General features: G+C 38.5%; 1 protein-coding gene across 1 annotated transcript in view; it reads right to left on the bottom strand.

Annotated features, from left to right (window-relative positions):
• Positions 1–8965, bottom strand: part of TTC28 (tetratricopeptide repeat domain 28) — a 576727-nt gene extending 567762 nt beyond the window's left edge. Inside the window, exons 1-2 of the mRNA XM_065889510.1 lie at positions 8869–8965; positions 8482–8549 (exon numbers count right to left, since the gene is read on the bottom strand). Of these exons, the coding sequence (XP_065745582.1) occupies positions 8482–8549; positions 8869–8965 (165 nt within the window). The remainder of the gene's footprint in view (positions 1–8481; positions 8550–8868) is intronic.
• Positions 8966–16095: the final 7130 nt, after the last annotated feature.

Below are 16095 nucleotides of genomic sequence, written 5' to 3'. Positions count from 1 at the left end.
CTGAGAAAACCATAATTCAAAAAGAGTCATGTACCAAAATGTTCATTGCAGCTCTATTTACAATAGCCAGGAGATGGAAGCAACCTAATTGTCCATAATCGGATGAATGGATAAAGAAGATGTGGCAAATATATACAATGGCATATTAGCCATAAAAAGAAACGGAATTTAGTTATTTGTAGTGAGGTGGATGGACCTAGAGTCTGTCATACAGAGTGAAGTAAGTCAGAAAGAGAAAGACAAATACCGTATGCTAACACATATATATGGAATCTAAGGGAAAAAAAGGTCATGAAGAACCCAGGGGTAAGACAGGAATAAAGACACAGACCTACTAGAGAATGGACTTGAGGATATGGGGAGGGGGAAGGGTAAGCTGTGACAAAGTGAGAGAGTGGCACGGACATATATACACTACCAAAATGTATAATGGCTAGTGGGAAGCAGCCACATAGCACCGGAAGATCAGCTCGGGGCTTTGTGACCACCTAGAGGGGTGGGATAGGGAGGGTGGGAAGGAGGGAGACGCAACAGGGAAGAGATATGGGAACATATGTATGTGTATAACTGATTCGCTTTGTTATAAGACAGAAACTAACACACCATTGTAAAGCAATTATACTCCAATAAAGATGTTAAAAAAATAATAATAATAAAATAAAGAATGTTACAAGAGACAAGGAAGGACAATATATAATTATCAAGGGATCAATCCAAGAAGAAGATATAACAATCATAAATATATATGCCCCAAACATAGGAACACCTCAATACATAAGGCAACTGCTAACAGCTGTAAAAGAGGAAATAGACAGTAACACAATAATACTGGGGAACTTTAACACCTCACTTACACCAATGGACAGATCATCCAAAATGAAAATAAATAAGGAAACAGAAGCTTTAAATGACACAACAGACCAGATAGATTTAATCGATATTTATAGGACATTCCATCCAAAAACAGCAGATTACACTTTCTTCTCAAGTGTACATGGAACACTGTCCAGGATAGATCACATCTTGGGTCACAAATCAAGCCTCAGTAAATTTAAGAAAATTGAAACCATATCAAGCATGTTTTCTGACCACAACGCCATGAGATTAGAAATGAATTACAGGGAGAAAAAAGTAAAAAACACAAACACATGGAGGCTAAACACTACATTACTAAATAACCGAGAGATCACTGAAGAAATCAAAGAGAAAATCAAAAAATACCTAGAGACAAATGACAATGAAAACACAACAATCCAAAACCTACTGGATGCAGCAAAAGCAGCTCTAAGAGGGACGTTTATAGCTATACAAGCCTACCTCAAGAAACAAGAAAAATCTCAAATAAACAATCTAACCTTATACCTAAAGGAACTAGAGAAAGAAAAACAAACAAAACGCAAAGTTAGAAGAAGGAAAGAAATCATAAAGATCAGAGCAGAAATAAATGAAATAGAAACAAAGAAAACAATAGCAAAGATCAATAAAACTAAAAGCTGGTTCCTTGAGAAGATAAACAAAATTGATAAACCATTAGCAAGACTCATCAAGAAAAAGAGGGAGAGGACTCAAATCAATAAAATTGGAAATGAAAAAGGAGAAATTACAACAGACACGGCAGAAATACAAAGCATCCTAAGAGACTACTACCAACAACTCTATGCCAATAAAATGGACAACCTGGAAGAAATAGACAAATTCTTAGAAAGGTATAATCTTCCAAGACTGAACCGGGAAGAAATAGAAAATATGAACAGACCAATCACAAGAAATGAAATTGAAACTGTGATTAAAAATCTTCCAAAAAACAAACGTCCAAGACCTGATGGCTTCACAGGTGAATTCTATCGAACATTTACAGAAGACTAACACCCATCCTTCTCAAACTCTTCCAAAAAATTGCAGAGGAAGGAACACTCCCAAACTCATTCTATGAGGCCACCATCACCCTGATACCAAAACCAGACAAAGATACTACAAAAAAAGAAAATTACAGACCAATATCACTGATGAATATAGATGCAAAAATCCTCAACAAAATACTAGCAAACAGAATCCAACAACACATTAAAAGGATCATACACCACGATCAAGTGAGATTCATCCCGGGCATGCAAGGATTCTTCAATATATGCAAATCAATGAATGTGATACACCATATTAACAAACTGAAGAATAAAAACCATATGACCATCTCGATAGATGCAGAAAAAGCTTTTGACAAAATTCAACACCCATTTATGATAAAAACTCTCCAGAAAGTGGGCATAGAGGGAACCTACCTCAACATAATAAAGGCCATATACAACAAACCCACAGCAAACATCATTCTCAATGACAAAAAAGTGAAAGCATTTCCTCTAAGATCAAGAACAACCAAGGATGTTCACTCTCGCCGCTGTTATTCAACATAGCTTTGGAAGTCCTAGCCACGGCAATCAGAGAAGAAAAAGAAATAAAAAGAATACAAATTGGAAAAGAAGTAAAACTGGCACTGTTTGTAGCTGACATGATACTATACATAGAGAATCCTAAAGATGCCACCAGAAAACTACTAGAGCTAATCAATAAATTTGGTAAAGTTGCAGGATACAAAATTAATGCACAAAAATCTCTTGCATTCTTATACACTAATGATGAAAAATCTGAAAGAGAAATTAAGGGAACACTCCCATTTCCCACTGCAACAAAAAGAATAAAATACCTAGGAATAAACCTACCTAGGGAGACAAAAGACCTGTATGCAGAAAACTATAAGACACTGGTGAAAGAAATTAAAGCTGATACCAACAGATGGAGAGATATACCATGTTCTTGGATTGGAAGGATCAATATTGTGAAAATGACTATACTACCCAAAGCAATCTACAGATTGAATGCAATCCCTATCAAATTACCAATGGCATTTTATACGGAACTAGAACAAAAAATCTTAAAATTTGTATGGAGATACAAAAGACCCTGAATAGCCAAAGCAGTCTTGCGGGGAAAAAACGGAGCTGGAGGAGTCAGATTCCCTGACTTCAGACTATACTACAAAGCTACAGTAATGAAGACAATATGGTACTGGCACAAAAACAGAAACATAGATCAATGGAACAAGATAGAAAGCCCAGAGGTAAACCCACGCACCTCTGGTCAACTAACCTATGATAAAGGAAGCAAGGATATACAATGGAGAAAAGACAGTCTCTTCAACAAGTGGTGCTGGGAAAACTGAACAGTTACATGTAAAAGACTGAAATTAGAACACTCCCTAACACCATACACAAAAATAAACTCAAAATGGATTAGAGACCTAAATGTAAGACTGCACACTATAAAACTCTTAGAGGAAAACATAGGAAGAACACTCCTTGACATAAATTACAGCAATATCTTTTTCAATCCACCTCCTAGAGTAATGCAAATAAAAACAAAAATAAACAAATTGGACCCAATGAAACCTAAAACTTTTGCACAGCACGGGAAACCATAAACAAGACGAAAAGACAACCCTCAGAATGGGAGAAAATATTTGCAAACAAATCAACAGACAAAGGATTAATCTCCAAAATATATAAACAGCTCATGCAGCTCAATATTAAAAAAACAACCCAATCCAAAAATGGGCAGAAGACATAAATAGACATTTCTCTAAAGAAGACATACAGATGGCCAAGAAGCACATGAAAAGCTGCTCAACATCACTAATTATTAGAGAAATGCAAATCAAAACTACAATGAGGTATCACCTCACACCAGTCAGAATGGGCTTCATCAGAAAATCTACAAAGAACAAATGCTGGAAAGGGTGTGGAGAAAAGGGAACCCTCTTGCACTGTTGGTAGGAATGTAAACTGATACAGCCACTATGGAGAACAGTATGGAGATTCCCTGAAAAACTAAAAACAGAATTACCATGTGATCCAGTAATCCCGCTACTGGGCATATACCGAGAGAAAACCATAATTCAAAAAGACACATGCACCCCAATGTTCACTGCAGCACTATTTACAATAGCCAGGTCATGGAAGCAACCTAAATGCCCATCGACAGACGAATGGATAAAGAAGATGTGGTACCTATATACAACGGAATATTACTCAGCCATAAAAAGGAACGAAATTGGGTCATTTGTTGAGTTGTGGATGGATCTAGAGACTGTCATACAGAGTGAAGTATTTCAGAAAGAGAAAAACAAATATCGTATATTAACGCATACATGTGTAACCTAGAAAAATGGTACAGATGAACTGGTTTGCAGGGCAGAAATTGAGACACAGATGTAGAGAACAAACGTTCGGACACCAAGGCGGGTAAGCCGCGGCGGTGGGGGAGGGTGATGAATTGGGTGATTGGGATTGACATGTATACACTGATGTGTATTAAACTGACGACTAGGGCTTCCTTGGTGGCGCAGTGGTTGAGAGTCCGCTTGCCGATGCAGGGGACCCGGGTTCGTGCCCCGGTAGGGAAGATCCCACATGCCGCGGAGCGGATGGCCCCGTGAGCCATGGCCACTGAGCCTGCGTGTCCGGAGCCTGTGCTCCGCAACGGGAGAGGCCACAACAGTGAGAGGCCTGCGTACCGCCAAAAAAAAAAACAAAAAAACTGATGACTAATAAGAACCTGCTGTATAAAAAAATAAAATTTAAAAATTAAAAACAAAAGAGCCAACCTTATAAGCAGACCTTTTAGGAATAGTAGTGTCAGTCCTCCTATGTTAACTCCTTTCTGTACAGCCCTATTTTGGTATTTACATTTTAAGTAAAAGAAAATTTAATACCAAAAAAAAAGATATATATAACACAAAATATACCTACAGATAAAAGATATATGTAGGTGTAGATAAAGATATAGGAAATAATAAGTGGGGTTAAAATTCTCTAAGATAAAAATTAATTTAAAAAATATAAGTAAATAAAAAAATTAAGTTCTCTAAAAAAGCATTTCTCAAATCTTGATGTACATATAAATCAACCAAAACATCTTGTTAAAATGCTGATCCACTAGGTTTAGAATGAGGCCTGAAATTTTGCCTTTCTAACAAGCTCCTGATGATACTGGCATTGCTAGCCTATTCACCACACTGTAAGTTCCAAGGTTCTAGCAGAATCAGGTAAGTTATGAAAATATTAATTCTATGACCATAATTGATAGGCATTTTGTAAGAAGTGAGCCAGTGAATAAAAACCACTAAATGATCTTATTCCTGTTAAAATACCCATTTTTGTAAAGGTAAAATCATGACTCTTAGACAAATAAAAAATGACACACATCAAAGACTTTATTTAACTCATTAACTAATGAGTAAACCAGTAAAACATGACAACCAATTAAATTGAATTAATGTATAGGCAATTAGAAATGCTGAAATGTATTTCTAAATAGATGTTGATTAAATAAAATTCATATTTTATGGCAAGTCAAGACAAGTTTAAATGTAAAATTTTTCTCTGCTTCTTTGGGCCTCTTCCCTCTCCTTTAGTGGGTATTGTGCATCTGCACTACCCAGACCTCCTTAGGAGATAACCTTCCTTCTTAATCGTATAAGGAGTCTCAATGACCCATGACCCACTACTCACTTTGAGTCTGTTTATTTGTAGCACCCCTTCCTTCTAATTATTTCATGGTAGGCTTCTTTTGATCATATTTATTTCAATAAAAAATAGTTATCTTTCCCTGATTCTAGTGTACTTCACTTTGGGACTGCCATGGGTGACCCACGACGCACTATTTACTTTGTAAGTGCAGATCTGGACTGTGTGAACTGTTAATACATCATTTGACATATAACCCTTTGTCCCAAAAACTTATATAACTGTGCTTTGACCTCCAATAGGCAAAACAGTCCTCAGAGTTGTTTTGTGAAAGACTGTCTTCGTGTTATAATCCTCAGGTTGGCTCCAATAAAATTTTCCATTTCTTTCTAAGACTATTGATTAATTATTTCGTCGACAATGCAAACTGCCCTTCAAGGAGGAGGAAAGTGAAATCAATCATCCCTCCATCTGGAGAGAATAATTTGCATTGCTATCACTTATCTACAATGTATAGAGCTATAGAGTAGTTCAAAGACAATGAAAGGTGCAAATTTCATAGAATCAGACAACCTACAAGAGCACACTGCATTCCTAATAACCTAGTTTTCCACTGAAGATAGGCAGTGATCTTTTTCCAAGTCCATTTCAAGTCGTTCACAATTTTTCCTGACAGTCCCAAAGTGAAGTACACTAGAATCAGAGAAAAGGAACTATCTTTTATAAATATATGCAAAAATGATCAAAAGAAGCCTGCCATGAAATAATTAGAAGGAAGAGGTGCTACAAATAAACACACTCAACCCAGCAGGAACCTAGAAATGCATGAAAATGAAAATATAATTCTCTGTGTACTCAGCAGCATTCAAGGGAGAGTGAAACCTAGGTCAATGTACAGAAGTACAGGATTCTGAACTTTACAGTCACCAATACTCACAAAACCTACACTTTAATCTAGTGTAAGAGTTGAGATTGGCAGGAATGATCCTTATCAACTGACAAGTGTTCTCTGAGGTGTAAACAAGATTGTAATCTGACTCCTTCTCTCACCTCCTTTTTTTTTGTTTGTTTTTTTGTTTTTTTGGTTTTTTTGTGGTACTCGGGCCTCTCACTGCTGCGGAGCACAGGCTCCGGACGAGCAGGCCCAGTGGCCATGGCCCACGGGCCCAGCCACTCCGCGGCACGTGGGATCCTCCCGGACCGGGGCACGAACCCGAGTCCCCTGCATCGGCAGGCGGACTCTCAACCACTGCGCCACCAGGGAAGCCCTTACCTCCTTCTTTTTAAAGTTAATTCTTAGAATTTGAAAGAACTTTTAGAAGATCTAAATCAGGGCTTAGGAAACTTCGGCATGTGATCCAAATCAACCCACTACCCATTTTTGGAAATACAGTTTTATTGGAACACAGCCACACCCTATTGTTTATATATTGTCTATGGTTGCTTTTGTACTACAGTGGCAGTTTAGTAGTTGCAACAGAGACTTGTGTAGCCTATAAAGCCTAAAATATGTACTACCTAGAGCTTTATAGGAAAAGTTTGCCAACCTCTGATCTAAATCAATCATTGACAATACTTTCTTGACCCCCTTTAAGCATCAAAACCTTTTTCTGATCTCTTAACTGTCCATTTTAAGACAGCTAATTGAGAAAATACAAAGAAATAGCAAAGGCTACTCTTATTGCCTTTATTTATTTTATTTTTAAAATTTTTTGGCTGAATTGGGTCTTCATTGCTGTGCATGGGCTTTCTCTAGTTGCGGTGACAGGAGACTACTCTTCTTTGCGGTATGCGGGCTCCCCATTGCAGTGGCTTCTCTTGTTGCGGAGCACAGGCTCTAGACGTACACGCTTCAGTAGTTGTGGCACATGGGCTCAGTAGCTGTGGCTCACGGTCTCCAGGGAGCAGGCTCAGTAGTTGTGGCGTAAGGGCTTAGTTGCTCTGCGGCATGTGGCATCTTCCGGACCAGGGCTCGAACCCGTGTTCCCTGCATTGGCAGGCAGATTAGATACTGTTTTGATTCACAAAATATACATGTATTTAAAGGCAATAAGGGGCTTCCGTGGTGGCGCAGTGGTTAAGAATCTGCCTGCCAATGCAGGGAACACGGGTTCGAGCCCTGGTCCGGGAAGATGCCACATGCCGCAGAGCAACTAAGCCCTTACGCCACAACTACTGAGCCCGCGTGCCACAACTACTGAAGCCTGCACGCCTAGAGCCTATGCTCCGCAACAAGAGAAGCCACCGCAATGAGAAGCCCACCACACCACAAAGAAGAGTAGCTCCCGCTCACCGCAACTAGAGAAAGTCCACATGCAGCAACGAAGACCCAATGCAGCAAAAAATTAAATAAAAATTTTTTAAATTAAAAAGTAAAAAAAAAAACCAGTATCTATACATATTGGAAAAAAAACAGAGGCATGGGTAAACAATTATTTACTCAGTCTACAGATGGTCTACATATGAATTGAACCATGACCTCCCTCAGAATCCACAAAACAGTAGGAAGCAGTGATCAAGGTTTCCTTGCTACAGAGAATAAAAGGTTATGCTGGTTAACCAATTCTGCTATCTGTTATCAGAAATAATGTCTTGATAGCAACTACTCTATTGTTTTTGCCAGACATCTTTCAAAATGTGGTGGGCTTATACAAGCATACTTTGGTAACATTGCCGGTTCAGTTCCAGCCCCCTGCAATAAATCAAATATCACAACAAAGCGAGTCACATGAATTTTCTGGTTTCCTAGTGCGTTTAGTGCATTTTTCATGAATTTTCTGGTTTCCTAGTGCGTTTAGAAGTCATGTTTACACTAAACTGTAGTCTATAAAGTGTGTAATAGGATTATGTCCAAAAATATATCTATATATACCTTAATTTAAAAATACTTTATTGCTAAAAATGGTAACCATTGTCTGAGCCTTCAGTGAGTGGTAATCTTTTTGCTGGTGGAGGGTCTTGCCTCAGTGTTGACGGCTACTGACTGATCAGGGTGGTGGTTGCTGAAGGCTGGGGTGGCCATGACAGTTTCTGAAAATAAGACCACAGTGAAGGTTGCCTCATCAATTGACTCTTCCTTTCACGAACCATTTCTCTGTAGCACACAGTGCTGTTTGATAGCGTTTTACTCACAGTAGAACTGTCAAAATTGGAGTCAATCCTCTCAATCCCTGCTGTTGCTCTATCAACTAAGTTCATGTAATATTCTAAATCCTTTGTCACTTTCAACAACCTTCACAGCTTCTTCACCAGGAGTAGATTCTCAAGAAACCGCTTCCTTCACTCATTTATAAGAAACACTCCTCATCTGTTAAAGTTTTATCATGAGATTGCTACAATCCAGTCACACCTTCAGGGTCCACTTCTAATTCTAGTTCTCTTGCTGTTTCTACCACATTTGCAGTTACTTCCTCCACTGAAGTCTTGAACCCCTCAAAGTCACCCATGTGGGTTGGAAGCAACTTCTTCTAAACTTCTTTTAATGTTGATATTTTGACCTCTTCCCACAAATCATGAATGTTCTTAATGGCATCCAGAATGGTGAATCCTTTCCAGAATGTTTTTCAATTTACTTTGCCCAGATCCATCATTAGAATCATCATCTATGGTGACTACAGCCTCACAAAATGTATTTCTTAAATAATAAGACCTAAAAGTCGAAATTAGTCCTTGATCCATGGGCTGCAAAATGATGTTTTGTTAGCAGGCATGAAAACAACACTAATCTCATTGTATATCTCCATCAGAGTGCTTGGGTGAACAGGTGCATTGTCAATGAGCAGTAATATTTTGAAAGGAATCTTTTTTTCTGAGCAGTAGGTCTCAACAGTGGGCTTAAAATATTCAGTAAACCGTGTTGTCAACAGATGTGCTGTCATCTAGGCAGAGTAGATTTAGCATCATTCCTAAGGGCCCTAGGATTTCTTGAATAGTAAATAGCATTGGCTTCAACTTAAAGTCACTAGCTGCATTAGTCCCTAATAAGAGTCAGCCTGTCCTTTGAAGCTTTAAAGTCAGGCACTGACTTCTCTCTAGCTATGAAAGTCCTAGATGGCATCTTCTTCCAATAGAAGGCTGTTTCATCTACATCAAAAATCTACTGTTTAGTGTAGCCACATTCATTAATTATCTTAGCTAGATCTGGATAACTTGCTGAAGCTTCTACATCAGCACCTGCTGCTTCACCTTGCACTTTTATGTTATGGAGACAGCTTCTTTCCTTAAATCTCATGAGCCAACCTCTACTTGCTCAGACTTTTCTTCTGCAGCTTCCTCACCTCTCTCAGCCTTCACAGAAGCAAAGAGAGTTAGGGCCTTGCTCTGGATTAGGCTTTGGCTTAAGGGAATGCTGTGGCTAGCATGATCTTCTATCCAGACCATTAAAACTTTCTTCATAACAGCAATAAGGCTGTTCCGCTTCCTTATCGTTTGTGTATTCACTGGAGCAGCACTTTTAATTTCCTTCAAGAACTTTTCCTTTGCATTCACAACTTGGGTAACTGGCACAAGAGGCCTAGTTTTTAGCCTATCTCAGCTTTTGACATGCCTTCCTCACTAAGCTTAATCATTTCTAGCTTTCGATTTAAAGTGAAAAATTTGCAACTCTTCCTTTGATTTGACCACTTAGAGGCAACTGAAGGGTTTACTCATTGGCCTAATTTCAATACTATTGTGTCTCAGGAAATAGGGAGGCCCAAGGAGACAGAGATAGACAGGAGAACGGCCAGTGAGTGGAGCAGTCAGGACACACACAACATTTATCAATTAAGTTCAACATCTTATGTGGGCGCAATTCGTGGTGCCCCCAAGTAATCACAATACTAACATCAAAGATCACAGATCACCATAACAAATATAAAATTAATGAAAAATTTTGAAATATTGTGAGAGTTACCAAAATGTGACACAGAGATACGAAGTGAGCAAATGCTGTTGGGAAAAAATGTCGCCGGCAGACTTGCTCAATGCAGAATCGCCACAAACCTTCAATTTGTAAAAAATGCAATATCTGCAAAGTGCAATAAAGTGAAGCACAGTAAAATGAGGTATGCCCATACTTTAGCCAATGACAAAACTGCCAATGTTTATATTAAGAGTAGATGTGCTTAAATAACTCATGATTTTGAAATGTAGTGGAAGTAACATGGCTTTCTTACTTCCAGTGGAAATAAAATTTAAAATGGCCCCTATGTTCAGGAATTACTGGATGCAATACTTTTGCTACCACTTTATAGCTACCACTTTAGCTATTATTAAGATTCCAGGGCATTCTAAACTTGACTCTCTGAAATTTAAGGGAAATCACCTTGCTGATATTTCCACAAGGAAAGCTGCCCTTAAAGGAACCAACAATAGCCAAACCTCTGTCATGGTCGAAAGGGATATTTCTCCAAATGATAACTTATAAAAACTGGCTAGAGAAGCCCAACAATTGGCCTCAGAAAAAGAAAAACAAGATTAGAAACTCAACAACTGTTGACTTGATAAAAACAGAAAGCTCTGGTTTGGACCAAATAACAACCAAGTCCTACCAGAGGCTCTAAAATTCCCAGTCCTCACCATTGTACACGCAATAAACCATTGGTCTACTGACAAAATGATAGCCTTTGTGAATCAATATTGGTAAGAAATCATTAATAAGGCCACCAAAAGTGCCTACCTCACTTGTCCCATTTATCTGAAGTACAACCCAGGGAAGCCTGTTCGTACTGCTCTCAGACATTTTAAACTGCCTAATGGACCATTTGAGGTCTGGCAAACGGATTTCATACAACTTCCTCTGTCTCATGGATATAAATATGTTTTAGTTACGGTCTGTATGTTATCACACTGGACTGAAGGCTTCCCTGGCAGACAGGCTACTGCCTCCTTTATGGCTAAAAAGTCGCTTTGGAAAAAATTATCCCTACCTAGGGAACGCCTCTCAAACTTCATAGTGATCCAGGAACCCATTTAATGGCCAGGTACTTCGACAAGTTTGTGCAGTTTGGCCAGTTGTATAATACTTTCACTGTGCTTACCACCCTCAATCCTCTGCTTTAGTCAAATGCACTAAGGGCTTTATTAAGACTCAACTGGAAAAATCTATAGAGACTCTCCAAATACCTTGGTCAAAAGCATTGCCATTGGTTCTTTTAAATCTTAGATCCACCCCTTTTGGAATCCACCCCTTTTGGAATTCATAAACTCTTACCCTTTGAGATAGTCACAGGGTGCCTAATGCATTTGGCTCCTGATTCTTTTGATGCACAACTGATAAAAGGAGAGATACTCCAATATTGCAAAGGTATAATCGCTTGTATTAAAAATAACCATGCTGGGCTTCCCTGGTGGCGCAGTGGTTGAGAATCCACATGCCAATGCAGGGGACATGGGTTTGATCCCTGGTCCAGGAAGATCCCACATACCACGGAGCAACTAAGCCCGTGCGCCACAACTACAGAGCCTGCACTCTAGAGCCCGTAGGCCACAATTACTGAGTCTGCGTGCCACAACTACTGAAGCCCACGTGCCTAGAGCCCGTGCTCTGCACCAAGAGAAGCCACCGCAATGGTAAGCCCGCGCACCACAACGAAGAGTAGCCCCCGCTCACAGCAACTTTCTGCCCATGTGAAGAGCTCTCTTCAACCTCACTGCAGAGCCCCCTATCAGGTACTGCTAACCAACCCTTATACCATCAAATTTCAAGGAACAGACTCTTGGATTCATGCAACACACCTAAAGAAAGCACCAAACCCTGAATGGACCTGCACCATCATCTGGTGATCTGAAAGTAAAGATTTCCTGGAATTGAAGCAGATGACATCTGATGAGACAGCTTTCCCAAGATATCTGGACCAAGCCTGCTGAAAGTTTGCCACCAAACCTTTGATGATAACAAAGCACTTCAGATGATCTCCAGTGTCTGTGATATTGACAACATATGGATTTTAGATAAAAAGTACCTGAGAGTTTTCCCTCCTAGCCCTCCTTGTTACTCAAATACGACATAATTAACTTTCCAATATGTGCACTTCCCCTCCAACATGAGACACTACACCCAGGAAAGAAACCTCAGTTAAATGGAGTTGGAAGACCAGACAGGGGAGCTCCCATACCCTGTAATGATAGCAGAGCCCAACAGGAAGAAGAAAGCTTCCTCTTCTTTCCTGGCAAGGACACAACCACTGAAAAGCCATGGACTCCTTTACTACTGTCCTCCCAACTTCCTCTCTATAGAACTGTTCTCCTTTCCTTGCCGTGTGTGCTCACCATGGATGCCCACCCCAAACTGCAATTCTCTGCTGATCCCAAATAAACCCATCTTTGCTGGAGAAATATCTGGCAGTCTATTTTAGGTCAACAATAGTAATAACAACAACAAAACACACACACACACACACACACACACACACACACACACATCCAGCATTTATTTAGCACTTACTATGTGCCTAGAAGTGTTTTAAATAATATATACGTATTAATTCATTTAATCCTGACAACAACCCTGTAAAATAAGCAACGGTAGCATTCTCACTTTATGGGTAGGACAATAAGGTACAGATCTCATGCTTTTGACACTACATATGCTACAATGCCATGATACACAACTCTCTCTCTAAATTTAAGGCAGCCTTTGAAATGCAACACTTAAGCACAACTTGCTTACATGCTTTTTAAAGTTCTTATCTGGACTTGCAGCTATAAGGGAAATAATTTTCTCACATATGGAGTGATTTTTTAAGACTCTTGGTTGAGAACATCTGACCTGACAACACACACAGGACAAAATGGGTAGAAAATCAGGCAATGAAATCATCTTCCACACTGCAAAATAAAACTACTACCTTCACTATTGTCCCATTCAGAAATCAAAAGTAAGGTAATTCATGGTAGGTATACACAATTTATTTTATAAATTATGGTTTCTATTTACTGAAGCTCAAAAATATCTTGGGGGCTTCCCTGGTGGCGCAGTGGTTGAGAGTCTGCCTGCCGATGCAGGGGACGCGGGTTCGTGCCCCGGTCCGGGAAGATCCCACATGCCGTGGAGCTGCTGGGCCCGTGAGCCATGGCCACTGAGCCTGCGCGTCCGGAGCCTGTGCTCCGCAACGGAAGAGGCCACAATAGTGAGAGGCCCGCGTACCGCAAAAAAAAAAAAAAAAAAAAAAAAAAATATCTTGGGCTGAGAATATAAAATTTAAGAGTTTGTTATCCTTAATTGTAAATACATGTCTTACATACAAACTTTGTATAAGTGGAAATTTAATAAAAGTAACTTTTATTTTCTGCAGTATTGTTACACATAATATGTGTTTTTAGTGTCATGATTTTTAAAAGTCAATGTTAAAATACTGCTGTATCTAAACTCATTATGAACAAAAAGTGATAAAATACACACGAAACAAAACTTTTTTCAAATATTTGAGCCAAATTGACACAAATTCACTTTCACAACTCCCTCTATAAAATCAATCAAAATGCTATGACAATGGTGGGAAACCAACCACATTTTGAAAAAAAATTAACTAGCAAACACATCGACTAATTCTCTCTCTTCCAACTTCAACTAGAAATATGTACTCTAAAGTAGAAGAGTAATCATATTTCTCAATATTTGCCAATCTGTTTACAACCCATCTCACAAAGGATAAAAATTTTAAATCCTTCTCTAAATAGCTTTGAGTTCACAAACAGACATGACTTAAAACAAAGCAGTATAGGGAATTCCCTGGTGGTCCAGTGGTTAGGACGCAGCACTTTCACTGCCAGGACCTGGGTTCAATCCCTGGGTGGGGAACTGAGATCCCACAAGCTGTGCAGTGCAGCAAAAACAAACAAAAAAAAAGTGGTGTAAAACTGTCTCTAGACATTCAATTATTTCAACTCTTTCCTTCAAGAATAAGGAGAGAAAAAAAAAAGAGAAAAAAAAAAAAAGAATAAGGAGAAGCTCAAAAATTGATATTTATTAAGTAAATACTTACATTTTACTCTCGCAGGAAGTTCAAATGAAGAATATATTTCTGGAATCCATTTTTTTTTTAAACAATCAAAAACTTCTTTCAGGAAACTAAAAGTATACATTAATTTCACAAACCTGACCTTGGGCTAAAATTCTGAATCAATAAATGACTTATAGTATTAATTTTGCTTTGTTTTTAGTTAACAACTTTTAATTTGCATTATAAAGACTGATTCCCTTCATCAATAAATAAGGAAGATACAAGCTATGATTTTATTTTATAATTCCTTTTATTTCAGAGATGCATATGAAATTAGAATCATTCCTTTACTATCTTAAAAACTATTATTTTTATATAGACTCATTTCATTTAATACTTTTCTTCATTATCTGGTTTAATTCCCATTATTCATTCAAGAATCATTTATGTCAGGTACTCCATTAAGCATTAGTTTAATAACAGCTTTATAACTTTAAATACTTAAAAATAAACTGCTTACATTGTAGTTAATTTTATCTTTTGATTGATAAAAAGTTGCAAGATAATAAAATGAAAGAATAAACTTAGTATCAAGTACTCATTCTTTGGCTCTATCATCATTATAGGGACTCAAATTCCAGAATACTGTGCCAACATAACCTTAAACCCCACAATGAAAACTAAATTTTAACAAAATATCCAGGGGAATTCCTATACTGCTGTTCTGCAACAAGTCTAACATTCAGTAGCAAAAGTTCTAATTGATGACTATTTCCTTAATGATCATTCAAATCAAAGATAGTCTAGGGCAATGGTTAAGAACGTAGACTCCAGAGCCAAACTACTAAATTAGAATCCAGGGCAACTCAGCTTCCTAACTGTGGAGCTTGAGTAAGTTACTACTTAGTAACCTTGCTGTATCTCAGTTTCCTCATGTGTAAAAGAGTGATAACAATAATAACTACCTTATAAGATAGTTGTGAGGATTAAATGAGTTAATTTATGTAAAGGACTTAGAACAGTGCTTAACACATAGTAAGCACAACATGTTAGTGATAATAATCTGAAAGCAACAGACCTTATACTTATGGAAGGAACACACAGTACTCTATAATTTACATGGTTCTTCCAAATATACCTAACAAAAATTTTATTTTTTTATGAAATATATTTGGAATTTATGACCAACTTCCTGAACAATTTTTATAAATGGTTTTCATAAATCTTTGTGGAGATTAAGAAGCAACGAATTTCGGACTTCCCTGGTGGCACAGTGGTTAAGAATCCGCCTGCCAATGTAGGCAACACGGGTTCAAGCCCTGGTCTGGGAAGATCCCACAGCCGGCAGAGCAGCTAAGCCCATGCACCACAACTACTGAGCCTGCGTGCTGCAACAACAGAGGCCCGCACACCTGGAGCCCGTGCTCTGCAACAAGAGAAGCCACCACAATGAGAGGCCCACACACCGCAACAGAGGGGCCCCCGCTCTCCGCAACTAGAGAGAGCCCTCGCGCAGCAACAAAGACCCAAAGCAGCCAAAAATAAAATAAAGAAAGAAGGAATGAATTTAAGAAGAGCATTGTTTGACAGTGGAGCAACTTTTAAAAATCCTGTTTCTATATAAGCTAAAACCATAAGGATCCAAGACAGCA

The sequence above is a fragment of the Phocoena phocoena genome, chromosome 13, assembly GCF_963924675.1.
Source record: "Phocoena phocoena chromosome 13, mPhoPho1.1, whole genome shotgun sequence".
NCBI classification, from domain to species: Eukaryota; Metazoa; Chordata; class Mammalia; order Artiodactyla; family Phocoenidae; genus Phocoena; species Phocoena phocoena.
The sequence above is the reverse complement of the archived record's forward strand: the minus strand, read 5'-3'. Positions and strand labels throughout refer to the sequence as shown.